Source organism: Pelodiscus sinensis, chromosome 14 (genome assembly GCF_049634645.1).
Source record: "Pelodiscus sinensis isolate JC-2024 chromosome 14, ASM4963464v1, whole genome shotgun sequence".
Lineage (NCBI taxonomy): Eukaryota > Metazoa > Chordata > Testudines > Trionychidae > Pelodiscus > Pelodiscus sinensis.
The window spans coordinates 13,088,640-13,106,527 of record NC_134724.1 but is presented as its reverse complement, the minus strand read 5'-3'; the positions used below and the strand labels follow the sequence as shown (position 1 = coordinate 13,106,527).

The 17,888-nt window shown below is 43.4% G+C and overlaps 1 protein-coding gene across 3 annotated transcripts in view; it reads left to right on the top strand.

The window, feature by feature from the left end:
* The window catches only part of SLCO3A1 (solute carrier organic anion transporter family member 3A1), a 271,929-nt gene that overhangs the window by 24,226 nt on the left and 229,815 nt on the right, over positions 1 to 17,888 (top strand). For 2 of the 3 annotated variants that reach the window (XM_075897019.1, XM_075897020.1), the window contains exon 2: positions 11,088 to 11,553. In XM_075897019.1, coding sequence (XP_075753134.1) covers positions 11,088 to 11,553 — 466 coding nt within the window. The remainder of the gene's footprint in view (positions 1 to 11,087; positions 11,554 to 17,888) is intronic. The other variant, XM_075897022.1, reaches the window with a different exon arrangement.

Sequence of the window (17,888 nt, the reverse complement as noted above, 5' to 3'; positions counted from 1 at the left end):
CACCCTTGTGTCACTGACAAGATCTGTGTGAGGGGAGCTGGTCTGAAGAAGACAAAGGTTTTCGATTCTGAGTGATGACCCCCTGATTGAACAGGATATTGCATCCGTATGTTACCTGTGTTCTGATCTCTTCATGATGCATATATAATCTAGTTCCTGGAACACGTATGTCATGGCTGGGACCAGGCAGAAGGGTGTCTCAGAACTGCTTGCATTCAGTTGTCCTGCACCAGCTGAGGGCAAACAAAACAGACAGACAGCTGGAATGTGGCTTTTCCAAAGCTGAGAGCAGGACCTGTCTTTCAGATACAACCAGTGATTCTGGAAAACCTGTAGAACAGCTCTATACAGACTCCAACCTTGAAAAAACAGTTTCTGGAGAGGGGGTTAGGTGTCTCCATGGTGCTCCACTCTTACAGGTTATATCCTATCACAACAGGCTTAATAGAACTGACAGCAGAAACATTAGATACTGTGTGTACCCTGCTGTAGAGAATTGGGATAGATCAGATTAAACCACATACTATTACTTTTTCCTTACTGGTTGAGATGATGCTCTTGTCTCTTCTCTCAAGTATTCACAGTAACCCCAGCAGACTCATGTCTTCACTGCAGAGCTCTGGGATGGTTGGCCAGGATATCAATGAGCTGGATAAAGGCATGGATTGCACCCTCAGCAAGTTTGCAGATGACCCTAAGCTAGAGGAGAGGTAAATACGTGAGGGTAGGGATAGAGTCCAGAGTGACCTAGACAAATTGGAGGGTTGGGCCAAAAGAAATCTGATGAGGTTCAACAAGGACAGGTGCAGAGTCCTGCTCTTGGGACGGAAGTATGCCAATCCCTGCTACAGGCTGGGGACCTACTGGCTAAGCAGCAGTTCTGCAGAAAAAGACCTGGGGATTACAGTGAATGAGAAGCTGAATATGAATCAAGAGTGTGCCCTTGTAGCCAAGAAGGCTAACTGCATACTGGGCTGCATTAGTAGCAGCATTGCTAGCAGATCTAGGGAAGTGATTATTCCCCTTTATTCGGCACTAGTGAGGCCACATCTGGAGTATTGCATACAGTTCTGGGCCCCGTTATAGAAAGGATGCAGGCGCATTGCAGAGGGCAACAAAAATGATTAGGGAGCTGGAGCACATGACTTATGAGGAGAGGCTGAGGGATTTGGGCTTGTTTAGTCTACAGAAGAGTGAAGGGGGATTTGATAGCAGTCTTCAACTACCTGAAGGGGGGTTCCAAAGAGGATGGAGAGTAGCTGTTCTCGTAGTGACGTGGTCTCAAGTTACAGTGGCGGAGGCCTAGGTTGGATATTAGGAAAAGCTATTTCCCTAGGAGGATGATGAAGTATTGGAATGGGTTACCTAGGAAGAAGGTGGAATCTTCTTCCTTAGAAGTTGTTAAGTCCCAGCTTGACAAAGCCCTAGGGCTGGGATGATTTAGTTGGGATTGGTCTTGCTTTGGGCAGGGCGTTGGACTTAATGATTTCCTGAGGTCTCTTCCAACTCTATGATAGTGATAGGCAAAAAATGTCTTGCAGTGGAAGTCTCAGCTCTGGATAGCCTTCCTGGGTGTGTCTAGACTACAGGGTTTTTTCGAAAAAACTTCACCTGTGTCTAGACTGCAGCCGTGTTCTTTTGAAAGTAAATCGAAAGAACGCGGCAATTTTTTTGATCGTGGTAAACCTTATTTTACGAGGAATAACGCCTTTTTTTAAAGTACTCTTTCGAAAAAAGGCACTATTGAATGCAAACTGTGCATTTTTGAAAGAGAGCATCTAGATTCTCTTTCGAAAAAGCGGCTCACTTTTTCGAAAAATCTGCTTGTAGTCTAGACTCTCTCTTTCAAAAGAGGCTGGTAGTCTAGACATAGCCCCAGAGATATCGCACCCTGAATAGATCACTAGATATTGCCCATCCTACACTTAGATGGGGAAAAAAGGAAACATAGCTCAGGTGGGTCATTATTAAAACCAAAAAGCATATATATATATATATATATATATATATATATATATATATATATATATATATATATATATATAAAAAATAAAATCTCTCTCACACACACACACACACGGGGTTTGGTGGGCTGGTGGCAGATGAAGCCATCAAGGATGCATGAGAATGGCTGTCTCATTTTTTCCAGTTTATCCCATGGATGCTCCAGTTTCACATATGGCATGCATGTGTATATTATGGATACAGTTAGGTGTATTCAATTTTTGGTAAAACCTGCTGACACAGTTTTCCCATCTATGCTCTACAAGTCCCATTATCCCCAGTGGTTGAAAGTCCAATACATTCTGCACTAAACGATGGCAAACTCCTCTCTCCCCCAAAACCTTGTGAAGTGTTGATTTTTATCTGTAGGGTCTATGTGCATGACTGGTTGATATACCTGGTATACCGTGCAGACGAGAGAAAGCATCTTCCAGGCCTTGCTATTGAATTTACCAGAGACCTCCTCAAGCTCCAATGCAATGCATGGGTGGGAATTTTCAGAAAGGCTGAAGGGGTTTAGAGGCCCAGTTCCCACTGACTGACTTCCAGTTGGAGTTGGGCACCTAACACCCCTGGGTCCCTTGGGAAATTTCAGCTTTAAGCACATGCTTAACTTTAAACCCATAATTTTGTCCCTGTTCAACCACACACTGAAGTATGTGACTTCAGTGGGGCTTCTGCATGTGCTTACGCTGTAAGGACTTCAATGTTTGAACTGAACTGGTTCCTGAGTTGGTTGGAATGTCAACCGCATTGCACTAGGCAACTTACGGCCTGTAGTGCAAGTGTGAGTAAACAAGGTTCACTACTTGGGCAGAGAGGAACACAAATGAGCAATGCAGCAAGGGAGAGTGGATGAGCCATGGCTTTATTGGTTGCCTCTCAAGGATTCTACTGGTAGCGGCTTCTCTGCATGTTTGGGTGTTGTGGAGGGTCAATTCCTACGCTTTCTGCTTTGACAGGTGTCTGTGCCAGTGTTAATGCACCTGCTTGTGGCAATGGCTTTTGCTTCCCTTCACCCCTCTGTAAAGGGGGTGGAAGTACTGAGCAACGTGAAATAAGGAATTTATAGGTATGTCTAGACTGCAGTTGGACACCAGCGGCAGGACCAAGGCCGCTGACGTAGGCTTGTGGGGCTGTAAAATGTGGTGTAGGCATTTGGGTTGGGCAGAGCTGGAGCTCTGGGATCCTGTAATGGGAGAGGGTCCCAGAACTCGGACTCCAGCCTGAGATGAAACCCCTATCCCACAGTTTCACAGTCCGAGCCCTGCAAGTTCCGGTCAGCCTCAGGTGTTTAATTGCAGTGTAGACAGATGAAAGTCCTCATGTATTAAATAGGCTCTAACTCGACTGTATGTGATGAGTTTGAGGCAGGATTTACTGGGTGAGATTGTCTGGACTTAGCAGATTGATTTTGCTTGGAGGGGATCAGGAAAGCAAGTTTTCCTGAGGAAAAGAGCTCATTCCCACCCAGTCCTCCATACCCTCCCCCAATACATGCACAGGAGCTATCCAACCAAGGGATTCTTGTTGGCTCAATTCCCATTCTGTGGGCTTTGCTGGAGGAGAGGACAATATGTGGTCCAAAGAAATTGTCTGGGGAGTATAAGATGAAAGCTGTGCACCTTGGTAAGGTTTTGTAATTGCTGGCTCTTTTGAGACTCTATGGATCTGTGTTCTCTTTTTGTTTTTTCTTCGGGGATATAGTTACCAGGCAATTATTTCACACCCTGTAGCACTGCAGACATGTCTCTTCAAGTCCAGTCCCTCACCCCGTAGCTGAGAAAATGTATTTTACATTTAAAAAATAAGCCTTTAAAGAAATGTCCTCCAGGCATAAAGCCGATGTGATTTCTATATATAACCCTCTGTTATTAATACAATGAACTTCTCTTCAGACCTGCAGGGAGGGAAGAGGGAATATGACTTACTCACCAGAGATATGAATGATATGATATTCATTTTCGGTACACAGTAGATCCTGGCTTCATCACAGCGCCCTGAACCTGAGATTTATTTTCCAGTGATAAAGCAGGGCAATACTGTAAAGGAGGCTTGTGACATGCATTCTTGCAGAACATTAGTATAAAATAAAAAGATTATAGAAGCAATTTTACATTGGCTCAAAGATATAAAGATCTGGGCAGAGTTGAATGATAAATAGCATGTATGATTGAGAATGTGCATAAAAAAGCCCCCGGGGTGTTAGATGGGCATAAAAGAAATGCTGTGTTAGCTTTGATTTTTTTAAGGTGATTATTGATTTTTGTCTCTGTCTGATTTTTGGCACTGTTGGTTAAATACTATATTTTCCCCTGGCTATAAACACTGAGGGATCTTTTTTTTTTTTTGGTTTTTGTTTTTGTTTTAACAGCACTGGGACACCAGCCTTGAGCAGCACAGCTCCTTGTGAATGTTAAAGCCTCATGGAATCAAATAAGGAGTAAAACCTTCTATTATAAAAAGTACATAATTGAGCTTTTCTGGCTAGGTAAACAGAGGGAGGAAGCTGCAGTTTATTCTACCATGGGTGTAAACGTGTACATAATAGAACATTGTGAGTTTTTATTATGGGTATAGCATCTAAGGGTGCGTCTACACAGCAGAGCTTAACTCGAAATAAGCTAGGAAAATTGAGCTACGTCACTTATTTCGAAATTGGGAGCGTCTACACAGCACTTATTTCAAAATAGAGCACTCTTCCTCCGACTTCCCTTACTCCGTGTACAATGAGGGTAACAGGAGTCGGAGTAAGAAGTATTTTGACACTGTTTCGAAAAAACTGAAGAACTGCTGCTGTAGACTCGGGCTACGTTATTTTGGAATAATGTTGCTGTGTGGACATAGCCTTAGATGGTTCATTCACAAATAAGTAGGAAGACAAATGAACAAATTCTGATCTTGTTTACACTGGTATAATGGAGAGCAGAGTCTAACCTAGAGATGTGCCTTCAGGGCATCCAGTGCCATGTGACCTCATTGCGGCCCATTTGAACCCCTGGACAATAAGTCTGGTGCAGGAGGAAATCCTTGGAGATCCAGGATCGTATTAAAGGTTGGGCACGAGTGTGAGCAGGTAGAAGTAGAGTGGAGAGGACTGATGTAAAGTGAATGGAATGCGTCAGGTGTGGATCAATTTGGAGACACGAGAAGTTATGAGACACAAGGCTGTTCCGGACACAGCTGTTGCAATGAAATAAGCTACTCAGCCATGAGCAGGAAGAAATGGAGTCCTCTACTCTACAAGAGGCTGACTGCCCTCAACTCCTATAAACTTCAGCGGGAGCTGAGGGTGCTCAGGATCTTGCAGAATTGACTCCAGAAGAACAATTAAGGAGTGGGAAGTGTGTAGGACGTGAGGTGGCAGGGGTGACGCTATCCAGACTAGAGCTATCTAGACTTTTAACACATGCTTGTATCACCCACACCCATGTGCACACACACATGTGGCATGGATGATGTACTGTATAGAGACTACAGCAAGCTGAGACTTGTTTCCAACATTTTTGGGGTGGAAAAACGCAAATTCATTGCAACTTTTTGTAGAAAGGTTTCTCAGGTTCAGGATAGGAACTATTGGGTAGATGTGTAAACATGTAACCGCTTGAAATTTTAGCAGTTACACATTGAGATGCGGGGAGGGGGCAGGTGGGAGCCAGCTTGAAAGCCTCTTCCTGCGTATACTAGCTCCTGCCTGCCCCTGCTGTCTTTCTATTTGAGGCAGCAGCGCGGTGGGAGGGAGGGCAGGTGGCTCCGTGGGAGCTGGTGCTTGCAGGCCAGCTCTTAAGCCAGCTCACCCTGAGGATGAGCTCCCACCAGCCCACCCCCCTACTTACTCTGTGGGAGGTGGGGGGGGGGGCTGGCTCCCCAGAAGTTGGCATATGTGGAAGGATGGCATAAAAGCCAACTCCCTGTGCATGCTGGGTCCTCTGTGGGAGTCAGCAAGTGAGGGCAGGTGGCTCTGTGGAGCTGGCAGGTGTGGAGATACAGTGGCAGCAAGGGAAGAGAATTTTATCCACTACGTGCACTAACTGATAAGCCTAAGCTCATAGGTTAATTGTGTAGTCAACTAAACATTGACATTCCTAGTTCAGGGTGCCCACTTACCCCCACAATAGCTGCTTGTCTGGTAGTTACTGAGAGACCTCAAGTCCCTTTTCTGACTCAGGTCTTTCTTTCATGTGTTTTCATGAAATTTTTTTGAATAATAAGCCTACTATTTCATGTTTTGAGTGTTTAAAGTTTATTTTCCAGCCAACCCTTGTAAGGGATTTAGTAACAGACTGTGGATTTAGTAACAGATAGGATTGCGTGTTTAGGGTTGGTATTTACATGTCTGGTGATTGAAAGAGACATTTCTATAACTTAGTCAGTAAGGATGGTGAGTAGGAGTTGATTCCTAATACACAAGGGAGTAGGCTCATCCATAGGTAATATAAACAGTAACATTCAGGTCTCTTGTTGTATCTGGCAATGCCGGGATCTCAGATACAGCCCAAGCTATTTATCTGAGTCACAAAGGAAGCCTAATGTGTTTTGAGACTGTTGTACTTAGGAAGCTGCATGAAAAGAAATGGGATGGACAGGGGTGGAAGAATGTTTCCAGTATGCAAGAGGCTGGTCTTGTAAGCTCAGATAATGTCACCACTATGCTCACTGCAATATCGCAGAGGGCCTGAATATTTATAGGGCACAACCAATGTCAAAGCAAGAATTTGGGCTGCAGCTGCTTCCACTGCTGCTATCCTGGATGTCGCACTGTCACATGTCTAGATTATCTAGTTAAAAATCAGTGTGTGGACATTCCCCCCCTTCTCCCACCTAACAACATCCCTTTCTTTCATGACTGCTCCTCCATGATTGGTTGGAAGTGGTGGAGGCCACTTTGCTGGCATGCATGTCAGCTACTTTGCTCTCAGATGCCAGTTTCCCCTGGGTGCTTGCAGCTAATGTGATGGAGTTTGGCTGCACTTCTTTGGTAAGAGCAGTTTCCCCGTTCCTTTGCTTCCTAAGCCATTTAGCTAAGGGCAATGTTTGTATAAACCGGGAAAGCATTAGTAGCCAATTGGGCAATACCACCTCACCAGCCTGGAACAGGGAGGGGCTCCTTATGCTAGCCATGGAGAAGAGGGAGATGTATGGAAAATGTGGTTGAGCCAAGCAAGGGAAGAGGAAAGACCACTCTCCCTGAAAACGCTCCCCTTTTGATGTAACTCTTGGCTATAGCCATTCAGGCACCCAAGTTATGAATCCTTGGGTCACAAAGTAAGAACCTGCACTTCTTGTTTGGTTGTAATTTGTGCATGTGACGCGGGAGGGGAGGAACCAGAACTGTATTGGATTGGAGATGATTATTAAGTCGAACAGCAGAATTCTTGAGACATGGGGCCGCATCCACATGGATTTTAATGTTTCAGGAAAGGAAAAGATGAAACCAAACCACCACATCCAGTGGCTGAAAAGGCAGGATAAGAATCAGAGCTCCTAAATAGGGTGACCAGAGAGCAAGTATGAAAAATTGGGACACTTTTTCGGGGGAAGGAGGGGTGCGTGGTGGGTGTAGGATGAGAAGAGTAGGCGGAACTGATGGGAGAGCAGCCCCCGATGACCTTACTGCATGGAAGACACCACAGTAAGTATGTTGACTTCAGCTATGCTAGTCACATATAGCTGAAGTTGTGTAGCTTAGATCGACGGGGCCAGGGGTGTAGTATAGACTAGGCCTTAGTGTCTCAAGGGAGCTGGCTCTTGTGTTCGATCAGGTATGTTATCTCTAGAATTTAAGTCCTAAGCTGCACTCTCGATTTGTGGTGCTTGGTTCTGGCAACCACCGCTATCACTCTGAACCCTCTCCACAATCGTTTGGGCTGACTGCAGTGAGAATCCCAGTAATAGCTGGTTTTCTAGGCACCACATAGCTGAGATTGGTCTCTCCCATGCCACGTGCATTTTGCTAGCCTCATGCAAATGAGTGACAATGGTGTCTTCTACATGTGGTGCACTTGGAGGGCTGCCTATTATAATGCATCTCTTGATGCTTTAGAAAGGGGCTACCAAGTCACTAGCACCAAAAATAAGAGTTTGGTTTTGGGGGAGGAGAGCTGCATCGGCAAAAATGGTTAATATTGTTTTTTCATACTGGACTTGTCTTTAGATGCTCAGGAAATATAGGTCCTTAATTTTCACACAGGTCAGCAATACCCTTCTGCCATGTATACTGGCCAAACCGGGTAGTCTCTGTGACAAAGGACACAAATTAGACATCAGAAATGGTAATACACATAAACCTGGAGGGGAGCATTTTAATCTACCTGGTCACTCAAACATGGATTTAAAAGTAGTGATTCTTCTACAAAGGGTTACAGAGAGATGGCAGAACTGGAATTCATTTACAAATCTGACAGTATTACTCTGGGCTAGTATAAAACATTGACTGGTTAATGCACTACAAAGACAATTTCTTCTGCTTTTACCATACACATTTTCAGATCAAAAGCTATGAATGGGACACATCCAGCATATTTAATTAACTTCATTAACATGGGTCCTACAATTGACAGGTACTACTTTTGCTGTTATATATATCTCAGATTCTGTTGTTTCCACTCCAAATCATCTGAAGCAGTGGGTTTTATCCACGAAAGTTCATGATCCTACACATTTTAGTTAGTCTCTAAGGGTATGTCTAGACTACATGCCTCTGCCGATCGAGGCATGTAAATTAGACATACCAACATAGTCAATGAAGCAGGGATTTAAATGTCCCCCACTTCATTAGAATAAAAATGGCCGCCGTGTTGTGCCGGCTCAGCTGTTTGTCGGCATGAAGCGGCAGTCAAGACGGGGATTGGTGGGAAAGGAAAGCCTTTGCCGACCGATCCCTTATTCCTCGTGCAACAAGGTTTATAGGATCGGTCGGCAAAGACTTTCCTTGCCCACCAATCCTCGTCTTGACTGCCACTTCGTGCCGACAAACAGCTGAGCTGGCACAATGTGGCAGCCATTTTTATTCTAATAAAGTGGGGGATATTTAAATCCCTGCTTCATTGACTATGTCAGTATGTCTAATTTACATGCCTCGGTCGACAGAGGCATGTAGTCTACACGTACCCTAAAATGCCACAGGACTACTTGTTTTTAAAGTTACAGACTAACACTGCTACCCTTCTGAGACTTGTAACAGAAGTAGGCTATTCTGTTCATCCATTTTATTGCCAAGAGACATTTCTTTGTCATAACAGCAGGCTGGTGTATTCTAATAGGGTTTAACAGCCCTGCGAGGAAAGCTGCTGTCAGAATACTTTAAAGTTGGACAGAACATCTCCTGCTTTTTGAGATAGATCAGTAAAGATTCTGATTGCTTCCAGTGGGAGACTATTTTTATGCTGTCCAGGGGCTGTCTTTTATTATGAGTTCTCTATCACTTTCTTTTTTTTTGGTTTAAAATCCTAACTACATGTCTTAGGATGACCTTAAAAATATCATCACCATCTCTTGCAATCTGAAAAACCAGACACTCTATTTTCAAGATGGAATTGTGTTGCCTTTTATTAAGGAGTCATTACCAAATAAAGTAAGTTGGATTTCATCCAGGAGTGGGGCAGAGAGCAGCTGTAGCGCCTAGAGCTGCATCATCTTGGCTCTAACGGATGTCGTCACTGTTGCATAAAACCCACAAGTATATTTCATTGCATTATGTGAATCTTAATCTCTTTGAAATTGCCATGTCAGTAAGTGAAGATCCCAGCCATTAATTTATCTGTAAGATGTCCTTTAAAAATGCATGTTTAACTTAATTGTTATTTATTTTGCAAAGAAACTTTTTATCAGGGCACAGCTTGTTACCTCTGTGTCTGCTTCTCGATTCAGTTGTGACACAAGCAGAGGCGCGAGCCAAGTGTCAGTGTGTCAGCAAGGCCATGGGTTCAGACAGAAAGGGATCAGATGCCTAGCTTGTCTGATGTGTGCCTTCAACTGCTCCATGGGCGTGCTGGGTTTCATTGTTAAAACCACAGTCCCAAAACAGAAGGGGGTGAAAACTTCAACCAGTCCTTGACAATAGGCAATTCAACTTTGCATAACGCACAGTAGTAAGTTTATGAGCTTTGTGCACACATCAACTCCCTCAAAATATATCTACTCGTGATAGGAACTTAAACGAGCACTGAGGAACATGGGATGAGTTTGAGGGGTTCACCACTTGTGCTGCCCAATGTTAGGGATGTGCTTACCTAATATCCAATCAGATTCAAGCTATAGGGTCCACATTTGTAAAGTGCCTAGGGGAATTAGACTCTTTTGTCTTTTAGGACTCCAAGTCCCTTTGAATGTGAATGGGATTTAGGTGCCTAAGTCATGCAGGCATTTTTGAAAATGCTGCCCTTGGTCTTACTCCAAGGTCTAGAAGGCATTTTATTAGCAGTGCTAGACAAGGCAACCACAGCTTCTGGTACTGCCTCTCTTGATCATGTCTCATAGCACCTTGATTCACAAGCAGCTGGTCGTTCCAAGGGACTACTTGCAGCGTAAAGGCCTTATCCAAAGTCCACTGAAATCACTGGAAAGGCTCTTCTTGACTTCCCTGGGCTCTGAATCTGGCACTAATGTACTACCAGCTAGGAGTCATCGTGGGAGGCTCTGCAAAGGGAGTAAACAAAATCTAAGTGTAACCCAGAGGCACTGAGATCATTGCCAGGGAGAGTGAAGTCTGCTCTACAGCATTAGCTGAGAGGCTATTGGCTTTAGCTCATACATTAGAGGCACATGGCTTTAGCTGTTAAGGTTGCAAGTTTAGTTCCACCTGCTGACGACCAGGGTCCGTAGGTTGTACACAAGCTTTTAGGCAGGGTGGGCAAGAATGGTGTTGGTAGCCTCTGTTTGCCGGAAGCTGGGAATGAGCGACAGAGGGTGGATCACTTGGTGATTCCCTTTTCTGTTCATTCTTTCTAGGGCACCTGGCATTGGCTACTCTCAGAGGACAGGATACTGGGCTAGATGGACTTTTATCGTGACCCAGTCTGGGCATTCTCATTTAGGTGATGTGCTTTTTAAGTAATTGTCTCTCGATTTCTCTTTCTTTATAGGTGAGTGTTTTAACTACCTTGGAACGGCGATTCAATCTGCAGAGTGCTGACGTGGGGGTGATAGCCAGCAGCTTTGAGATTGGGAACCTGGCCCTCATTCTCTTTGTGAGCTACTTTGGAGCCCGGGGGCATCGGCCACGTTTGATAGGATGCGGAGGAATAGTCATGGCTCTGGGCGCTCTCCTTTCTGCGTTGCCGGAATTTCTGACTCACCAATACGAATATGAATCTGGGGAAATACGCTGGGGGGCTGAAGGGAGGGATGTATGTGCTGCCAACGGGTCCACTAGCGACGAGGGACCAGACCCAGAACTTATCTGCAGGAATAGGACTACCACCAACATGATGTACTTGCTTCTCATTGGCGCGCAGGTGCTCCTAGGCATTGGTGCTACCCCTGTACAGCCACTAGGAGTTTCCTACATCGATGACCACGTGAGACGAAAAGATTCCTCCCTGTATATAGGTAAGACTTTGGAAGTTTGTCGAATGCTGTTGAGGTGTTCTTGATATTGCAGATGATTTATTCGGCATCAATAGAAAGAACGAATTTGGAGTTCTTCACTGTGCTTCTATGTCTGTGACGGTACCTTGGCTTTGATCTACCAAGAACTAACCATGACAAGAAACATCTCTTTGCCAGTGATAATCCTTGTGCCCTCCCTGTCCTCCTTCCACTTAAAATACCATGGCAGAGAAATGCAGGAGATCTTCATTCATAGTTGAGAGAGCTGCTGATGTCATCCTTTGGGTGGGTAGCCATAATGAGGCAGTGAGTAATTCAGAAGATGTTCCTTTGGTATCTTTTTTCATAGCAATTTCCTGTCTCTCTTAAACTGTAATGATATTGGTCACTTGTGGTTGTGTTATAGCTGCAGAACATCGAAGTTGTTTACCAGAGAGCAATTAACCACCTTCTTATCCAGTGTACCCTAGCTGCCCCCAGAGAGTGTTAGTTAGTATGCCTAATGATTACAGTATCTTGCAAGGTACATTGTTCCTAACAAGTTTTCTAATAATTTTTTTAGCAAAGTATTTCTGAGCACTCTCCTCACATGCAAAGAAAGTTCTCTCTGTAGAGAAGATGCTTTTACTCAGCATCTTGTGGAAAGCCCCCAGAAATGTTACTTATAGGGGAAAACAGGGTTGCAAAGCTGGTAAGACTATTGTCATTGAGGGGGGAATCAAGCATTTAACTCCCAATAGCAGTGGTCATGCTGCAAAATTATTTGCTGTATCTCAGGGATGTTTAGGGTTAGTGGCATAGTGCTGCATGATGGGGTTAGAGTATAATACCAGGTTTTGGTTATCAATTGATATATCCTGGCCTTACGGTAAAGTGCTCATGGGTTTCTGTGAGAAGAACTTATGCTTCAGGGAGCTTTTTGAGTGAAATTGCTGTCTGGAGGCCTCTGGATGCTGCTTCAATCAGTTGTCTATAACTGCTCCATATTTATAGGACTTATCATTAGCTAGCCACCACTTCTGCTGGCCCCAAGACATGTGCTTATCTAATTTGCTGCCTGTATGTATTCAGGCCCGTCCAAAGAATTTTCAGGGGACCAAGGTCGCATACTGAGATTGACTGCACTGTGCGGCCGGGTGGCTCCCAGCCAGGAGCCAGGCAACAATTGTGGGCAGCCAGGGAGTGCAGGGCCCCGAAGGTGTGGGGCCCGAAGCAACTGCCTTGCTCTACTTGCCTTAAGGCCGGTTCTGCATGTATTCCTTTTGTGTCCCTACGCATGGTATCTAATGGCTACATTGACTTCACCCCCTGACCTACTTTGACTGGAAGCTGAAAAACAATCCCATCAACAAACCATTCTTGCTATGTCATCTCTGGTTGAGTTACTAAATATAACAAATATATTCCTGGCTGGAATAGCCACTTCTGTAACCCTGCTCAGCTTCTGTTACCATTTCTGAAATTGTCCCATGATATCACACTTAGTCAAACAGAGGAGAGACCTATTGGATAGGCTGGCTATTGTGTGTAGCTATTGTAGGCCTCTCATAGATTTATGCCTCTTGCCTCTACATGAGATTCTAGCATGTGCACAGCACAGCCCATACATTCCTTAAGTAGTCATAAAATCATTATTTCAGCAGTTAGCTCTGCATGCTGGAATTTTATGCTCTGAATAACTTGCTTTAATTTTCTGAGGGTTCCACTGTATAAAGAAAACTGGAAATATATCATCCTGTGTGTAAAATAAGGATAAAAATGGCCTCAAGGTAAATACAAAACTGAATTATCTGGAACAACTCTGTCAATGCCATAAACCATGAGTTTGAATTTATTCTTACAGTGACTTTGGAGTTATTGATCATAAAAAAATGTATTGAAAAATTAGCTATTTGCTTAAGTCAGTAGAGTAGATATGTTGGCAAGATAGATATGACAGGGCTCTGTGACCAGGACTGGGGAGGAACCCCTCAGTGACCACGCTTCAGAGAATTTTTTGAGCGACGTTGTCATCTGAAAGCCTCTAGATTCTGCATCCATCAGCATTTTCATAGTGGGTAAGGAGGTGGTGCCATCAGGAATTTTGTTTGAGACATTAAACTTTCTGCATTAATATAACTTTTAAATTATTGTTGCTGGGAAAATCCTGCCCCTCAGTCTTCCCAAAATTCTATTCAGCAATTGAACTTCCTCATAAATTTGCTTCTCAACAGTTTTGATTCAATTTTTGCAAACAGTGTGTTTTTGTTAAACTGGCATGAATGCCCATGAAAATTCATTCCCAGCCTTTCAAAACATGTCAGAAGTGTGTGTGTGCACTCATCCAATCAGGAATGAGTGGTATCAATGAGTAATTTCTGACCCACCCCTCCTAGGCATCACAACTTAATTTAAAAAAATACAATTTATTCAATACTTTCTTCAGATTGTGTTCAAATCATAGAGTAAAACAGTGAAAATCATTTTCTGAATAAATATGAATACTAAATAAATTTGTAGCTGCTTAGTATTTGTCATAAGCAGGAAGGAAGGTTAAATTCTTTAGATAAAATACTAATTGTGAATTATTTGGTCAGCTTTGAATTTACTTGACTCTCTTTCAGTGATGTCAAATATTACAATTTTCAGTGACCTTGGCAAAAAGGAGCATCTGTGCTCAGCAAAGCTAGTTTAGTGTCATTTTTCCACTGTTATACATCCTCAGTTATTACCTGTGTCTTGTCAGTTTTGTGTACCAGCCTCTTCTTGTATAATAGTGTTCACTCTGTAGGGGCTGTGCTGTATGGTTCCAGAATAATAGTTTTCTGGGATAACTTCTATAATTTTAAATTGCGGGGGGGGGGAGGAAGCAAACACATATTGCTGCTTGAGGAGAGAAACTAATTAATAATGATAGCAATAGTCCAAACAGGCATCTTGTCACATTAGACAGCGGCAAAGAAATGACCATTTCTTGGCCAAACTATGTAACTTTTGCCATAGGGCTCACTTCAATAGTATGCATATCGTGTCTGGCCTAGGATTGAGTTAGTCAAGGCATTAGTTAATATTTGTTCACTTTTGACTAGACCAGTATGAATAAGAATTCCTTCAAGCATGTTCATGCAGTAAACTAGATGGAATTGTCCAGTGTACTGTGTCTGTTTCTTTTCAGTCCATATTGTACACAGGTAAGACTTTCTAGCAAGTATCTGTAGAAGGTGTCCAATGCCGCTGAGTGGGAAACTGGAATTTAGGAAACATTTGTGATCGGAAACTCCACCATAATATGAGGTGGGATGGCGGGGAGTGGGGCATGGATTTGGAAAGCATTGTGAAACCTAATAGAATTAAAAGAAGATAAACAAATTGGGATTTTAACTGTGTGCGCTTCAGTGCTGAAAATTTGTTATTGCATACTGATATCTATATGGCAGTTGATGGGCCATCCATTCCTGCTGTTACTCCACTGAAAGTGGTAGAGAGAAGAATGATTTTAGACCATTTTGACTAGGCGCCAAACTTGTGAAGAATTAAGCATATGCTGAACTGTACACTGTCCTTAAAGAGTCCCATTGGATTTAAACTGCATGTTGCAAACTTAGTGTACTGGTGCAATGAAATTTAGCACATATGACATGTGAAGTAAGTTTGATTAATTAACCTTACCACAGCTGCATGTACAGTTGTGAAAATTGTTAGATCCCTAATCCAGCAGTTGGGTCCATGTGGCAGATCCTTGTCTATCATCATGGGACTTCAGTGGGTCATGGCCACATGGGTTGAATTAAAGCCTGGAGTGCAATTTTATGCATGCACAATTCGCCCCCCCCCCTTAACTTTTGAAAAATCTGGCACATGTCACTGGGGAGAGCGACCAAGGCCCTGACTTTGCAAGGCACATAAACATATGCCTAACTTTGAGCATGTGTGTGCTTCCATCAAAATATGAATTAATGCACTTAAAGCTGGGCACATGTATATGCACCTTGCTGAGTTAGAGGAGGGAATTCTTTGGATTTCATAGTTGCAAAGAGGAAGGGGCAAACATCTAGCAAGAATATCTTATCAGTATGGGGCTCCTGCCATGTTGTGAAGGTTGAACATCTCTGGTCCAACACCAGCAGTGAAAGTAACTTCACATTTCTTACAGGTACTGTCCTACGGCAACCCTGGGTCCCTGTCAGCTCTTTAAATAGCTCCCTGCTGGCTTTTGCAGCAGCTCAGCCAGCTCTTGCTGGACCTGTGCACAAGGGTGCACCTACTTACTTTTACCTCTGTCTGGCACTCTCAGGACCTGACTGGTGTGTCAACCTGTATTTCAAATATCGAGAGGACAGGAGCAGTGCTTTGGAATTATGATGCATGCAATATGTTGCTACCAGTCACAAACTGACTGTGTTGCTGTAGTAACCAGCCTTACAAAAATGAGGGGGAGAAATTTTGTGGTAACTGGAGGGATATCAAATCAGAGAGAACTCCTCTACACAAAGATTCTTAAAAGACCGTTTTACCTTAATATAGACAAGGCTCTGTAGTCTTTTGATAAGTGTTCCTACCAATGATGGGGAAACTAATTATTCCATTTCATCCGCTAAAAGTGGATTTTGCATAAAGTTGCCATCAAAAGCTGCCCCATTTCACCAAGTAATTGTTGCCTTTTGAAGCAAGTAAATGCCCTTTGTATAGTCCATGTATAATGTGGCATAAATAGAGATGGTGATTCATTTTCTGTATCAACAGATATAGGTTGAACCTTTCTCAACTGGGATTTCCTGGTCTGGCTGCTGGACCACAGATCTGCTGGTCTAGAGAGACCCTGTGGAAGACCAGAGGCAGGAGCTCTGCAGGGGCTGTTAACCCAGCCAGGCTGGCTTCAGGGAGGCCAGTGGCCGGGAGCTCAGCTGAACTGGCAGCAGGGTGGCTGGAATACCAGTGGAGGGGGCTAGGAGCCCCAGCAGCAGGGCCGGAAATGCCCTGGTAGGGCTGGTAGGGCCAGACCCTTTATTTCCATTATCCACTTGAATTCCTGCCGTTATTGCATCTTTTAATTTTCTTTTCCACATAAACGTGTGAAACTTTAAAAAAAAAATCCGAAGAAGAGCTGGTACTCACCTCTTGCAGGCTCTAGTTTGCTTTAAGCACCAGTACAAATCTTCTGAGCTGCAATGCAGGGCAGACCGATATACAGTACGTGAATCCTGAAGGCTTCAGTAATAAATGTCAATTTAAAACACACTCAAATTACGTAGTGTCAGTCAAAATGACAGCAATCATTGTGCCTTGCAGAAGCAGAAGTATTTTCTTTATTGACATGTATTAAACCTGAAGATCAGTAACTATGGGTTAATAACCAGTTTGAAGCATAGGATGCTGAATATAGAAGGACATGAGAGATTTTGTGATCTGGCTACCACTGCTTTGTATTACAACCCAAAACGCTGACATGTTTTTTTTTTTTTTATTATTTTAGAGGTCCATTTAGCAAGCTAAACCATTATTGTGACCTTCAAGACCATGCATCTTGTCTATTCATTATGTTAGGGCTGGTTAAAAAATTTCAGTCACTTTTGGATGGAAAATTAGAACTTAAATGTAAAGAGATTATGAAAGCTGAGCACTCATAGAAGGGCCAGATTTATTAAATGAGTTCATCATTTGAGGTCCTTGAAACTCCAGCCATAAATTTTGAAGTATATGCTACTGGGTGCACAGAGTACATCTGAAAATTCTAGTTCTTATTTATGTGCCGAAATGGGAGCTGAACACTTGAAAATCTGCCCAAGAGCTCTATGGAAAATTGTTTCCCCATGTCTGCTTATGTAATACATTACCCAAAGGCTGGTTTCTTGTCAAAACTGAACATGGGTGGGTCCCCTGAACACATGTGGGAACTGCTGCCAAATTCTGCAGACCTGTTTTTCCAACTTTCTTGTGTGTGTGTGTGTGTGTGTGCGTGTGTGTGTGTGTGTGTGTGTGTGTTTTTACCCTCTGCAAGTAAATTCACTCAGATTTCCATGGGAACTGCAATAATTTGGTGCTGTTCATTAGTTTTAAAGACCAGGTGAGAAATTATGTTTGTTCATGTTTCTGACTTTTTCCCCCTTCATTTTCCTCCATTAAGTTTAGGATCTACACTTAAAAAAAAAAAAAAAAGCCTTTTGAATGATGGCTGACTGTGTCCCTTCCTCTTTGAATCCCTCTGCTAGCAGCCCTTCCTGTCACCTTGAATCAGTGGCACAACTAGAAGAGGAAAACTGGGTGGGCTCTGGCTTTTCGGCGAGCGTACAAAGATGAGAGGCTGCCTCACCCACAGAGGGGAATATGGGTTTGTGGAGGCCTGATCCAGGACAAAT